We start from the raw sequence: 15,890 nt of genomic DNA on the forward strand, positions 1-15,890 counted from the left end.
GACCCATCTCTCTGCTAATGTTACATGATTGTTTTGATTATAGCCCCAGTTCTAAGAATTGTTCCACGCATTGCATCTTTCGCAATGGTATGAAAGGATGTACAATTGCCAAGGCGCGTTACCACTGACTTCATCCACACCCTTGGCGGCAGCTAAAGTGGCCCCTACAGAAAGGTGCCTGAGTTGAAAGGCTCTCAAAAATGGATGAGAGGGGTGGCAATGGGAGCATGAAGACTCACTCACTCTTTCCACTGTGGCGGGGAATTCAAGTCCACTGAACATGATGACTTAAGCCCACAGCGGCGTTAACATCAAGTTATGATGCCACGATATTTACAATGGCGGCTTGTGCTGTGTGGGACCAGTACTACCTAAAGGTGACATATTCTACATAAAGCTAGACACCAAATGCTGGAGTAACTCAGTGGCTCAGGCAACAGTGGAGCAGTCAGGAAGAGAAGGAATGGCAGGGGAGAGGGAAATTAGAGGTATAACAAGGTACAAAGAACACAGTTCTTTGTTTGAATAGCACGTTGACGCAGTGGTAGAGTTGCTGCCTTACAGCACCAGAGCCCCGGGTCCTGGGTTCGATCCTGATCATGGGCGCTGTCTGTATGGAGTTTGCACGTTCTACTCATGGCCACGTGCGTTTTCTCCAAGACCTTTGGTTTCCTCCCTATCTCCAAAGGCAAAGGTCTGTAGGTTAATTGGCTTGGTATTAAAAAATGTAAAATTGTCCCTAGTGTGTGTAGGGTAGTGTTAATGTGTGGGAATCGCTGGTCGATGCGGACTGGGTGGGCTGAAGGTCCTGTTTCCGCACTGTATCTCTGAACTAAACTAAACAAATTAATGAAAGGTGTGAAAAGGACAAATCAAAGTCAACAACAATGATCAAGGAAAGGTGGAGTCCACAATGCTCCATTGTTGGCAGTGGAGAAGGTGATAATGAGTGAAGATAAACAGTGAAACTAGGCAGGACAACAATGAAACTAGTAGGATGCCTCGCGTGGGGGAGGGAAAGCAAGCATTACTTGAAATGTTCATACTTCTGAGTTGTAAGCTGCCCAAACAAAATATGAGGCATTGGTCCTCCAGTTTGCACTGGGCCTCACTCTGACAGTGGAGGAGGCACAGGACAGAAAGGTCAGTGTGGGAATGGGAGTTGGAGTTAAAGTGTTTGACAACCGGGAGATCAGGTAGGCCCAGGCGGACTGAGGGAAGGTGTTCAGCGAAACGATCGCCAAGCCTGAGCTTGGTCTAGCTGATATTCAGGAGTCGACATCTAAAACAGCGGATGCAGCGCATACTACATAAAGCTGATATAGACACAGGGGAGGTGTGTGTGCCTGGCAGGTAGTGGTTCATGGATCTCATTCCGATTCAGAAAACATTGAATGGGGTAAATTTTAAAGGAGATGTGCGGGGCAAGTTTTTTTACACAGAGGGTGGTGAGTGCCTGGAACACACAGCCACGGGTGGTGGTGGAGGCACATAGGATAGGAGCATGTTAGAGGCTTTTAGATAGGCACATGGATATGCAGGAAATGGAGGGATATGGATCAGGTGCAGGCAGAGATTAGTTTTACATGGCATCATGTTCAGCACAGACATTGTGGGCTGAAGGGCCTGTTCTTGTGCTGCACTATTCCATGTTCTACGTTCTATACTTTAATCAGGCAGTGAAGCCTTGGAGCGTAAAATCTCCTCATAGCATGCTGTACATATCCACTTGCACTGAGCATTTAGTAAATAAATAAAAGTTTATTTACTGAATTATCTCCTCGTACTTACTAATCAGTGCTATCTCAATAAAAGAACTCAAATGTCTGAGGAAATCTAAGCCAGATTCCATCAGGCCTGGATCCAAAACTTGCTTTGGGCAGTAAATTCAGCCTCCGCCCCCCATTCCAGTTCCAATTGACAAAGGATTTTTGGCCAATTTTGATTAAGTTCACAAGTGTCCAACAATGCAATAATGCAAATATGTTTTAGCATGTTAGTTTAGTTTAGTTTAGTTTAGTTTAGTTTAGTTTAGTTTAGTTTAGTTTAGAAATACATAACGGAAACAGGCCCTTCAGCCCACTGAGTCCACGCCAACCAGTGATCACCACATATTCTAGCACTATTCTACACACTAGGGACAATGTTGCTGAAGCAGATTAACCTACAAACCTGTATGTCTAAAACTATCTTACACAAACAAGGGACAATGGACAATGGACAATAGACAATAAACAATAGGTTCAGGAGTAGGCCATTCGGCCATTCGAGCCAGCACCGCCATTCAACGTGATCATGGCTGATCATTCACAATCAGTACCCCGTTCCTGCCTCCTCCCCATATCCCCTGACTCTGCTATCTTTAAGAGCCCTATCAAGCTCTCTCTTGAAATATACAATTTACAATTTTTACCGAAACCAATTAACCAACACACCTGTACATCTTTAGAGTGGGGGAGGAAACCAGAGCACCCATGCGGTCACAGGGAGAACGTACAAACCCCCAAGGTCAGGATCGAACCCTGGTCTCTGGCGCTGTAAGGCAGCATCGCCGTGCAGCCCCCCAACAATAATGAAGGACCATTGAACCATTGACCCTTAAGCTAGACTTTGGATTCTGGGGTTTGGAGAAAGTTGTGACCTATTGCCTCAGGGTCATGCAAGGAGACCTGGATGTGCTTGTACACCAGTCACTGAAAGTAAGCGTACAGGTACAGCAGGCAGTGCAGAAAGCTAATGGCATGTTGGCCATTCGTAACAAGAGGATGGTGGGACTGTCATATGAAGGCAGTGGAGGTCAATTCACTGAATGAATTTAAAAGAGAGTTAGATAGAGCACATGGGGCTAACGGAATCAAGGGACATGGGGAGAAGGCAGGCACGGGTTATTGATTGGGGACGATCAGCCATGATTACAATGAATGGCGGTCCATGTTCGAAGGGCCAAATAGCCTCCTCCTACACCTATTTTCGATGTTTCTATGAGTGCTACCAGTGACACATTGCGTTTGTCATTGAAACCACCGCTTCACCCCCGAAGTCAGGATTGAACCCGGGTCACTGGCGCTGTAAGGCAGCAACTCTACCGCTGCGCCACCGTGTCGCTCCAGTTACTGATTGGATTCTGTGCTTGTTTTCAACTTGTATTTTTAAAAATCCCTAGGCAGGAATAAAGCCATGTTTATGAAGAACTTCCTGGTTAAATATTATCACGTGTACCGAGACAAGCTTTGTTTTGCATGGTATCCAATCAAAACAGATAATACTATACATAAAAACAATCAAGTCAAATTCACGTACAATAGGTAGAGCCAAGGGGAAGATATAGTGTGTAGAATATAGTTCTCAGCATTACAGCGCATCAGTTTAGCTTAGTTTAATTTAGTTTAGAGATTCAACGCCGAAGCAGGCCCTTCGGCCCACCAGGTCCGCACCGACCAGCGATCCCTGCACATTAACACTATCCTACACACACTAGGGACAATTTTTACATTTACCAAGCCAATTAACTGACAAACCTGAACGTCTTTGGAGTGTGGGAGGAAAGTGAAGATCTTGGAGAAAACCCACGCAGGTCACGGGGAGAACGTAAAACTCTGTACAGACAGCACCCGTAGTCGCGATCGAACCCGGGTCTTCGGCACTGCATTCGCTGTAAGGCAGCAACTCTACCGCTGCACCACTGTGACCACCATAGATAATAGACAATAGATAATAGGTGCAGGAGTAGGCCATTCGGCCCTTCGAGCCAGCACCACCATTCACTGTGATCATGGCGGATCATCCACAATCAGTACCCCATTCCTGCCTTCTCCCCATATCCCTTGACTCCACTATCTTTAAGAGCTCCATCTAACTCTCTCTTGAAAGCATCCAGAGAGTTGGCCTCCACTGCCTTCTGAGGCAGAGAATTCCACAGATTCGCAACTGGGTGAAAAGATTCTAAATGTTCCCCATATTCCCAAACTGTGTCCCCTTGTTCTGGACTCCCCCAACATCGGAAACATGTTTCCTGCCTCTAGCATGTCCAATCCTTTAATAATCTTATATGTTTCAATGAGATCCCCACTCATTCTTCTAAATTCCAGTGTATACAAGCCCAGTCGCTCCATTCTTTGAACATATGACAGTCCCACATCCTCGTGAACCTATGCTGCACTCCCTCATTAGCAAGAATGTCCTTCCTCAAATTTGGAGACCAAAACTGAACACAATACTCCAGGTATGGTCTCACTAGGGCCCTGTGCAACTGCAGAAGGACCTTTTTGCTCCTATACAAAGCCCAATGTCCGCAATGGGGTCGAGGGGATTCGGAGTGTGCCCTAACTTATGACCGTTCCTATAACCGAGGGGAAGAAGCCCACATGTCCAAATGGGTAGAGGGGATTCCTGGACTCCCCCACAGGAGTAACTAGGCCTGTTCCTTTTTGCTCCTCTAACTTATGGGTCAAGGACCGTTCAAAGGAGTCTATGGAAGGAGGACCGTTCAGAAGCCTGGGGAGAAGTTGTTCCTGAGTCTGGTGGTGCACACTTCTGTATCCTGTGAGTGACAGGAGGGGGAGAGAAAAGGAATATCCAGGGAGGGAAAGGACTTTAATTACGTTGGCTGCTTTCCCGAGGCAGCATGAAGTGTAGATTGAGTCAATGGTGGGGAATCTAGTCTGTGTGATGGACTGGGCTACAGTCACAAACCAATACCCAAGTTTGTGAAAGGACCGTTCAAAATCCTTTCCTGAGTCTGGTGGTGCGCGCTTTCAAGCTTCTGTATCTTCTGCCTGACAGGAGCAGCACGGTGGGTGGCGCAGCAGTAGAGCTCCTGCCTCACAGCGCCAGAGACCAGGGTTCGATACCAACTACAGGTGCTGTCTGTACAGAGTTTGTACGTTCTCCCCGTGACCTGCGTGGCTTTACCCCGAGATTTTCGGTTTCCTCCCACACCCCAAAGACGTATAGGTTTGCAGGTTAATTGGCTTGGTCTAATGTAAATTGTCCCTAGTGTGTGTAGGGTGCTGTTAATGTGCGGGGATCACTGGTCAGCGCGGACTCAGTGGGCTGAAGGGCCTGTTTCCATGCTGTATCTCTAAATTAAACTAAACTAAGGAGTGGGTAGAAGAAGTAATGAGCAGGGTGGGAAAGGTCTTTGATTATGTTGACTTCTTTCCCGAGACAGCATGAAGTATTGATGAAGTCAATGTGCCTGTCCTTGCTGTAATTCGTTAAGCTTCCAACTACTGAGAGACGAGACTGATATCTGGTCCAGGATCCGGTGAACAAGGTCAAAATGAAACCCTGCTCCTGCACAGTCTTTCTCCATTGTTTGTCGGGTTGCACATTGCAAACTTTCCATTTTGTTTTCAGAAATGAGAAATCTTCATTTCTTTCTTTCATCTTCAAAAGACCACAGGAAACGTTGCAACGACTATCTCGCTGCACGGCATGGGGTAATATTCGTGGTCAAACTGGTGACAAAAGATTCCGACACTGCTTTGCATCAGAGCGGGAAAGAACCGATAATTGAGGCATAGATAGACACAAAATGCCGGAGTAACTCAGAGGGAAAGGCAGCATCTCTGGAGTGAAGGAATGTGTGACGTTTCAGGCTGAGACCCTTCTTCAGACTGAGAGTCAGGGGAGAGGGAGAGCGGTCTGACTCCCCCCCCCCCCCCCCCCCCCCATCGATTAAAACACATATCTCCATTTTTTAAATATCTCTGTCTGTTTCGTTGTCGCCTTCTCCGAGCTAACAATGATCTATTCTATATTTTCCTTGATCTGCATATCTTATGATGTCTCGTTTTCACACCTTACACTTCCTTATCTCTGTGTCTCCCTCTCCCCTGACTCTCAGACTGAAGAAGGGTCTCGTCCAGAAATGTCACCCATTCCTTCTCTCCAGAGATGCTGCCTGTCCTGCTGAGTTACTCCACATTTTGTGTCTATCCTCGGTGTCAACCAGCATCTGCAGTTCCTTCCTACACACTAAAATCGAGGCATGTGCTGAAGTCAGAATAGTAGTGCTTTCACTTCTGTTATGACACACATTAAAACCAAAGCTTGGAGAGATGAGGTAACTAAAGTTTTTTGTGACTAAGTGGAATGTTACAGCTCATGATTACATGCAGAAACAAAGAACTACAGATGCTGGTTTATACCAAAGATAGACGCAGAGTGCTGGAGAAACTCAGTGGGTCAGCCAGCATCTCTGGAGAAAAAGGACGGTTGACGTTTCGAGTCGGGCCCCTTCTTAAGACTCCAGACTTCTTCCGGTCTGAAGAAGAGTCACAACCAGCAATACCACCAATCTTCCACTGCGAACACCAGTCCCCAAATCTCCTGATGCCTTTAAATCAAAAGATCTTTCTACAAGAATTATTGATTAGCACGGGTGTCAAGGGTTATGGGGAGAAGGCAAGTGAATAGGGTTCAGAGGGAAAGATAGATCAGCCATGATTGAATGGCGGAGTAGACTTGGCCTAATTTTGCTCCTATCACTTATGACCTTATGACCTTATGAATATAATCAACAAAGTGAATCTTTGTAACTGTCAGATGTAGTGAACTCCAAGGATTAAGTGGGGAATTTTCGCTTCCTCTCCAGCCCATTTGGTTACTCTAATTGTTAGCCTCTACAGCCTCCAAGGCCAGAAAGCTTTCGGCCCCACACCTAAGATAGACACATAATGCTGGAGTAACACCAGGGACAGGCAGCATCCCTGGAGAGAAGGAATAGGTGACGTTTCAGGACGAGACCCTTCTCAGCCATCCAAGAGTTTTCTGAACAGGTGAGATATCCTCAGCATACCCCCATAGACAACATTAGGTTGAAGAATATAGAACAAAGAACAGCACAGCACAGGAACAGGCCCTTCAGCCCACAATGTCCATGCCGAACACGATGCGAAGTTAAACTAATCTCCTCTGCCTACACATGATCCATATCTCTGTATTCCCTGCAAATCCAAGTGCCGATCTAAAAGCCCCTTAAACACCACTATTGTATCTGCCTCCACCACCACCCCTGGCAGCACGTTCCAGGCACTCACCACCCTCTGTGTACAAAATCTTACCCCTCACATCCCCTTTAAACCCTCGCACCTTATTCCCAGTCGGAATGAGTTCCGTGCAACCGCAAACTGCCGAGGCACGACGCACTTCCCCTTTAAGATGTCAGCTGTATGTGGAACAGTTACCTCAAAGTGGCATAGGTCCCTCATACCACAATCCACCATTTGTTATCCCCTTTCCAGTGGGTATTGAGTACCTTCAGTTCTCCCAAAGGCGCTTCAACATGCTGCAACCCATCAGAGGAGGTTTACGAGAATGATCCCAGGAATGAGTACGTTAACATATGATGAGCGTTTGTCTGCACTGGGCCTGTACTCGCTGGAGTTTAGAAGAATGAGGGGGGACCTCATCAAAACGTACAGAATAGTGAAAGGCTTGGATAGAGTGGATGTGGGGATGATGTTTCCACTAGTGGGAGAGTCTAGGACCAGCAATCACATCCTCAGAATTAAAGGGCGTTCTTTTAGAAAGGAGATGAGATGAAATTTCCTTAGTCATAGGGGGTTGAATCAGTGGAATTCTTTGCCACAGAAGGCAGTGGAGGGCAAGTCAATGGATATTTTTAAGGCAGAATTACATAGATTCTTGATTAGTACGGGTGTCAGCGTTTTTGGGGAGAAGACAGGAGAATGGGGTTAGGAGGGAGAGATAGATCAGCCATGATTGAATGGCGGAGTAGACTTGATGGGCCGAAAGGCCTAATTCTACCATATGACCTTATGATCAGGTGAGGAAGGGTGGGACAGGTATCTATGCCCACGTTTAACCCATCACATTGATTTGCAACATAGTTTAGGTTCAGGTTTAAGTAACATTGTCACGTGTAGTAAGGTACAGTGAAAAGCTTTGCTTTGCATGCTATCCAATGTGATCAGATATACAACATAAATACAATCAAGTCAAGTTTTTGTTCATTAGGTGGAGCAAAGGGGAAGATACAGAGTGCAGAATATATTTCTCAGCATTGTAGTGCCCCAGTTCCAGAGACAAAGTCCAATGTCTGCATTGGAGTAGAGGTGAATCGGACAGTGCCCTAGCTTATAGAAGGATTGTTCAGAAGCCTAATAACAGAGGGGGGAGTAGCTGTTCCTGAGTCTGGTGGTGCGGACTTTCAAGCTTCTCTACCCTGCCAGAAAGGAGCAGGGAGAAGAAGGAATAACCAGGGTGGGACAAGTCTTTGGTTATGTTGGCTGCTTTTCCAAGGCAGTGTGAAGTGTAGATGGAGTCAATGGTGGGGAGTCTGATCTGCGTGATGGACTGGGCTATATCTACAACCCTCTGCAATTTCTTGCGGTCTTGGGCAGAGCTGTTCCCAAACCGAGCTGTGATGTATCCCAGTAGGTTCCTTTCTATGCCGCATCTGTAGAAGTTTGTCAGAGACATGCTGAATCTCCAAGGGAAATAAGGGGATTGCTGTGCCTTCATGGCTGCCTCTTCAATGTGGAGAGTCCATGACAGATCCTTGGTAATATTGACTCCAAGGAAGTTCAAGTTCCGATTAGCTTAGAGTTACAGTGCAGAAACAGGCCCTTCGGCCCACCCATCCACGCCTACCAGCGATCCCCGCACATTAAAACTATCCTACACACACTAGGGACAATTTACATTTATACCAAGCCAATTAACCCACAAACCTGTACATCCTTGGAGTGTGAGAGGAAACCGAAGATCTCAGAGAAAACCCTTGCAGGTTAGCGGGAAAACGTACAAACTCCGTACAGACAGCATCCGTAGTCAGGATGGAACCTGGGGTCTCTGGTGCTGCAAGGCAGCAACTCTACCGCTGCGCCACCATGAAGTGTTTGGATTAAGAACTCGGTGACCTAATTGAACTTTCACTGATTGCCCAAGACTCCAACGTACAAAGAAAACTATTTAGACATCATTGCACCCTTCTGCTTTTATATTTTATTCTCCATCCGTAACCATTACAAACATAGTTCCCAAAACCTTCTTTACATTCTTGCTGCCAAGGACATTAAACTGTGCAAAGCTTCTTGATATCGATATATATTTATGCATGAGATACTTTTCAGCAGTATCTAGCAAGTGGTCATATTCTCAAATCATTACTGTTAAAAATATAACATAAAAAATAAAAATTACAATCCATGAAATTATTTATGGAACATAGAACATCGAACAGTACAGTCCAGGAACAGGCCCTTCAGCCCATAATGTCTATGCTGAACATAATGCAAAGATAAACTAATACTATCTGCTTGCACGTGATCCATATCCCTCCATTCCCTGCATATCCATGCCTATTGAAAACCACATTTCGTTATATCTAATTATGATTATACATCAATGCTGTCAAATAACTGCAAATATTATCTGCGAACATCACTTTCACCCTCATTGCATGCATTTTTTTTCAATAGAATTGGCTAATAAGGTTACATTATATATATATATACGGGTGCTGTCTGTATGGAGTGTGTATGTTCTCCACATGACCCACAAGATCCGGGATATCCGAATTCCTAAAATATCATAAAATAAAACTTGATAGCTTACTCAGGTAAATAGGCCTATGATCCAAAGGAATAGATAGAATTAAAATGACTGGTATAAAATAAAGCTTATGTAGTCCAATAAAAGTGTGTGTGCGCGTGTATGTGTATTTTTTTTCGCTATATATTTCAAATATATATATACATATTCAATTGGGTTTCATTCAATGCCTGATTAAGACACATGGGTTACACTGTGCATATCATACGCAAAAAAAATAACTTAAAAGTTTAAATAGGCCTATGATCCATAGACGTAGATAGAATTTAATATGACTGGCCTAAACTAAAGCTTATGTAGTCCAAAAAAAGTGTAAAATTGATCAAAATTAACTAACATTGGATTTGACACATTCACATATATGTGATCTCCTTTCTGTAATTTAAATATTCCTGTTTGAAAACTGTTCCTTGACCAGAACTCCTGCTTCTCGGGGCAATACAAGTTGCTTCTGGCGATCATGAGAGTGAAATCAGCGGGAAAGAGTTTGTTTCGTTTGAAGACCGTCTGTTGCAGCAGAGTGTGCGATTTGCATTCCAGGCCCTCGGAAGTAGATTTTTGAGTAGATTGCAAAGTAGCCAGGATCGTCGATGATCAAAGCGCCTTCTTTGTAACGGATTCCACTTGTGAAGGCATTGGCCATCGTGGCATCCCACAGCAGTGTCTTTGAATTCTTAATGAAATGCATTCCTTCAAACCAAGAGATTGTAAATGAAGCATTAAGTCAATGTAAATATCACTAGAATGTATGATAATGAATAACTGGAAAATGTATTTCATAATTAATTATTTGCACATGAAAAGCATATTTTCCATTGATTTTGTTCTTGCGTTAAAATAGTAGATATAGCTCTTAGGGCTAACATAATGAGTTTACTGTAGATGTAGCTCTTAAGGCTAATGGGAGAATTGAAACATAGTTGGTCTCACCTGAGGGAAGGCACCTCCTTCATTGTGGAGACACGAGGAACTGCAAATGCTGGCTTACAAAAAAAACCCACAAAGTGCTGGAGTAACTCGGGGGATCAGGCAGCATCCCTGGAAAACATGAATAGATAACCTTTCTGGTCTGAAGAAGGGTCCCAACCAGATATGCCACATACCCATGTTCTCCAGAGATGCTGCCTGACCCGCTGAGTTACTCCAGCACTCTGTGAAACGTCAGCTATCCATGTTCTACAGAGATGCTGCCTGACCCGCTGAGTTACTCCAGCATTTGGTGCCTTCCTTCATTGTATTGCTCTCTTGGTAATAATTCAGAACCATTCAAGATCTCAAAGAACTGCTGATGTTGGTTTATACCAAAGAAAGACACAAAGTGCTGGAGTAATTCAACGGGTCAGGCAGTATCTCCGGAGAACAAGGATGGGCACCTATTTATGTTCTCCAGAGATGCTGCCTGGCTTGCTGAGTTACTCTAGCACTTAGATCTAAGATCTACAGCAATAATGATAAACTTAATCCTTTACTCTAAGCTTCATAATATTACAACCAGGACACAACTACACTGCCAACTGACAATTAGTTGAATACCCTTTGCCTTGAACTCCCATCCCACATGTTATTGCCTTCAGACCAACCCCAAATCCATTCCTCAGGCTGGTTATTCACTGACCTGTGAGATGTGCAGCAAATGTTGGGAACTCTGTAACCTTCGGACCCCCTGATAAGAACAAAGCAAAGTTAGAAACAAGGAATTACAGTAAACGAGAGCAGTCATTGCCAACGTTCTTGATGAGAAAGAATCTCTTTGGATCGGGCAAAATGGTAGTGAGCAATTCAAATTCAAATTAGCACCAACTTTCAAAGTGAATTAACATTTGGAAAGAAATGAAAAACTCGCACTATTCACAATTTGTTTTTGAAAGTTGTCAACACTCGTGTGTTTAATAACGGAACTGCCTGCATCGTAATATTATTTCTGCCTGTTGTTCAGTCTCAATTTGTGTCCAATCAGTTGGCAAAAGGTTTCCCCTTTTTGAATCATAAAATCAAGAGTGTTTTATTGTCGTATCTCCCGAAACAGAACAATTAAATTCTTACTTGCAGCGGCACAACTGATATATAAACAAAGTACCCTGTAAAACCCATAACAGAAATAATTTGGAGAATATATATATATATATATATATATATACATGTGTGTGTGTGTGTGTGTGTGTGTGTGTGTGTGTGTGTGTGTGTGTGTGTGTGTGTGTGTGTGTGTGTGTGTGTGTGTGTGTGTTTGTATGTGTGTGTGTGTGTGTGTGCGTGTGTGTATGTGTGTGTGTGTGTGTGTGTGTGTGTGTGTGTGTGTGTGTATATTAAATTGTTTGTTTATTTGTTTGTTTTTATATATTAAATATGTATAATATAATAATATATCTTATATAACATATAAAATATGTAATATAATAAGAGATATATATACTCTCAACTTTTATATATATATATATATATATTAAGATGTGTGTGTGCAATAAGATATATATATATATATAATATAATAAGATTAAAAAATATATAATATAATATATATATCTTATTATGTTATATATATTTAAAATCTAATACCAAACAACAAATAAACTGACAATAATAGTGAAAAGTAAAAAATAATGCCCCTGTCTATATAGTTCAGAGTCCAATTGGGTTTAAAAGAATGACAGTTAATTCCAGGTAACAGGTTCTGATCGATTAATTCAGTAGATTGCAAACTCTGATATAAAGTTCTCCGTCACGCATGATAATTAATCCAAGATTATACTCACCAACCATCTTTGCCGGTGAACTTTCCTCTTTCTGAACCTAATAAAATCAAGAAAATTATTGATTTCAAATTCTGCTTTAAAGTCAGTAAAAGTATTTTTGTCATTCAGTGTTACATATAGAAAAGAGTGCAAACCTGTTTGATTTTCTCGAATTGCATCTTGAGTTGAATTAAGTATGTGGTGCCCAGTGCCAGACACGCCAGTATTATTAACGATAGGATCAGTATTGCAACCGTACATACTTTCTGCCAGTCCTTCTTAGATTGCTTCTGCCTTGGTGGCAAAACTGGGGGCGTAGACGCATTGGGATACCGAGAGAGATTGGGATTGCCATCCACAGTGTAAATCTGTGCTCGCCGATAACGATCTTCCATGATCAGCTTCTGATCCAAAGTGCTTCTCAGCGGCCTTCAGTAGCTGGCCCCCTTAACGCAGTATTCTTGCTTGAGTTCACTGCAGGGTAACTCGCCAACCTTCAGTCCCTCATGCGTCCTACTGCTGTGACACTCAACATGGGAGTTTCTTATATATGTGAAGCCCGGTCGTTAGGTAGACCCACACTTGGTCATCCACCTCCTAAACCAAGTGGAAAACTGCAAAGTGACTTTCCAACCAGTCACGGTCATGGTGAAAGACTAAACATTCCACCTGTACCCTGAGAACCTTTTTGTATAATAACCCAGTCAAACTTGCACTGAATCCATCAGAATTTCCAGCTTGACTCTAAGCCCCTCTCACCACAAAAGAAACAATTTGCTCAGCTCGGTATGTGGGAGAGGCTCTTTTTGTTGCTTCCTGTCACCTTTCGTGGTGTTTAATTAAGACGCTAATATGCAGCATTTCCTGCCTGCAAAACTTACAATGTGCAGGGGCTTTTTAGTTTAGAGGTACAGAGCAGAAATAGGCCCACCGAGAACACGTCGATCATCGATCAGCCATTCACGCTAGTTCTACGTTATGCCACTTTCTCAGCCACTCCCTACGCACTTTACAGAGGGACAATTAACCTACTCTGGCCTTACAGCGGCAGAAACCCATGTTTGATCCTGACTACGGGTGCTGACTGTATAGAGTTTGTACGTTGACCGCATGGGTTTTCTCCGGGTGCTCCGGTTTCCTCCCACACTCTAAAGACGTGCAGGTTTGTAGGTTAATTGGCCCACTGTAAATTTTCCCTAGTGTGTCGGATGGACCTAGTGATCGCTGGTCGGCACAGACTCGGTTGGCTAAACAGCTTGTTTCCATGCTGTATCTCTAAACTAAACTAAACTAAACTAAATTACCTCTAAACTAAATGAAAGCACCTATGTGGAGACTGAGGCAGGCAGGACGGGTAGCTTTTGACATATACTGAAGATGATAAGGGATATTCAGAGAATATATAGATTAAACTCCTTCCAAAGGCAGACGTCAGTAACCAGAGATTAAAGAACTAAGCAGAAGAGGAGGGTTTTGATTAGTTTAGCAATTAGTTTAGCAATATAACATAGAAACAGACCCTTTGGCCCACTGAGTCCACACCAACCATTGATCACCCATTCAATAGACAATAGACAATAGACAGTAGGTGCAGGAGTAGGCCATTCAGCCCTTCGAGCCAGCACTGCCATTCAATGTGATCATGGCTGATCATCCCCAATCAGTACCCCGTTCCTGCCTTCTCCCTATATCCCCTGACTCCGCTATCTTTAAGAGCCCTATCTAGCTCTCTCTTGAAAGTATCCAGAGAACCGGCCTCCACTGCCCTCTGAGTCAGAGAATTCCACAGAATCACAACTCTCTGTGAGAAAATGTGTTTCCTCGTCTCCGTTCTAAATGGCTTACCCCTTATTCTTAAACTGTGGCCCCTGGTTCTGGACTCCCCCAACATCGGGAACATGTTTCCTGCCTCTAGCGTGTCCAAACCCTTAACAATCTTATACGTTTCAATAAGAATCCCTCTCATCCGTCTAAACTCTAGAGTGTACAAGCCCAGCCGCTCCATTCTCTCAGCAAATAACAGTCCTATTCACACTAGTTCTATGTTATCCCACTTTCTCATCCACTCCCTGCACACTAGGGGGCAGTTTACAGAGGGCCGATTAACCAACAAACCCACACGTCCCCAGAACGTGGAAAGAAACTCACGCGGTCATAGGGAGAATGTGCAAACTCCGCACAGACAGCACCCGAGGTCAGGATCAAACCCATGTCTCTGGTGCTGTGAGACTGCAATGCTATTAGTTGCACAACCCTGAATCAATTTTTGTTTTTTTTATTGTCACATGTACCGAGGTACAGTTTTGCAAGCTATCTAATTAAATCTGATAATAACACATATAAATACAATCGTCAAACTGAAGTACAGTGGGCAGAGCAAAGAGGAAGATACAGAGTGCAGAATATAGTTCCCAGCATTGTAGCGCATCAGTTCCATAGACAAAGTTCAATGTCCACAATGGGGTAGAGGTGAATCGAACAGTACCCTAGCTTATGGAAGGACCATTCAGAAGAAGCTTTAGACTTTAGAGATACAACACAGAAACAGGCCCTTCGGCCCACTAAGTCCATGCCAACCCGCACACTAGCACCATACACTAGTTTAAGTAATGAGTTAGACACAAAAAGAGTAACTGCGGGTCAGGCAGCATCTCTGGAGAAAAAGAATAGGTGACGTTTCGGGTCGAGACCTTTCTTCAGGCTGAGAGTCAAGGGGGGAGGGAGGGAAACTAGGGGTGTGCAAAGGTTCAGAACAATCAGAGATTTACAAGTTACAGACAAGTTTCAAGATTATGAAGCGACCACAATGACTAGTGTGGGGGAGGGATCGAGAGAGAGGGAAAGCAAGGGTTACGTGAAGTTAGAGATATCAGTAGTAAAGGGCCTGTCCCACTGGGTGATTTATTCGGCGACTGCTGGCATCATGGAACTGACGTATCAGGTCACTGAAAACGCCGCAACGTGATGCGGCGTGACACGGCATGATGACGTATTGACGCGCAATGTTTCCTCAGGTGTCGCAACAATTTTTTTTGTCGTCGCTGGATTTTGAAATGTTCAAATAATTGGCAAGAGGAACAGGCCTTTTACTGTTTACCGCTGGGCTGTAAGCTGCCCAAGCAAAATATGAGATGCTGTTCCTCCAATTTGCATTGGGCCTCACTCTGACAGTGGAGGCGGCCCAGGACAGAAAGGTCAGTGTGGGAATGGGAGGGGGAGTTAAAGTGTTTGGCAACGTGGAGATCACATAGGTCTAGTAATTAGTTTTTAAGAAGGAACTGCAGATGCTGGAAAATCGAAGGTACACAAAAAAGTTGGAGAAACTCAGCGGGTGCAGCAGCATCTATGGAACGAAGGAGATAGGCAACGTTTCCGGCCCGAAACCCTTCTTCAGACTGATAAGGGGTGGGGATAAGAAAGGAAAAAGGAGGAGGAGGAGCCCGAGGGCTGAGGGAGAGATAGGAAGAGGAGGAGACAGCAAGGGTTAACAGAATTGGGAGAATTCAATGTTCATGCCCCCAGGATGCAGACTCCCCAAGCGGAATATGAGGTGCTGTTCCTCCAATTTCCGGTGTTGCT

General features: G+C 44.0%; 1 protein-coding gene across 1 annotated transcript; it reads right to left on the reverse strand.

The window, feature by feature from the left end:
* Positions 1–6,180: 6,180 nt before the first annotated feature.
* On the reverse strand, positions 6,181–15,675 carry LOC129701294 (tumor necrosis factor ligand superfamily member 6-like). The gene is given in 5 exon segments (XM_055642461.1): positions 6,181–10,116; positions 10,118–10,272; positions 11,198–11,245; positions 12,333–12,369; positions 12,467–15,675. Coding segments are annotated over 5 exon segments (729 nt in total). The 5' UTR covers positions 12,707–15,675; the 3' UTR covers positions 6,181–9,867.
* Positions 15,676–15,890: the final 215 nt, after the last annotated feature.

The sequence above is a fragment of the Leucoraja erinacea genome, chromosome 10 (genome assembly GCF_028641065.1).
Source record: "Leucoraja erinacea ecotype New England chromosome 10, Leri_hhj_1, whole genome shotgun sequence".
NCBI lineage: Eukaryota > Metazoa > Chordata > Chondrichthyes > Rajiformes > Rajidae > Leucoraja > Leucoraja erinaceus.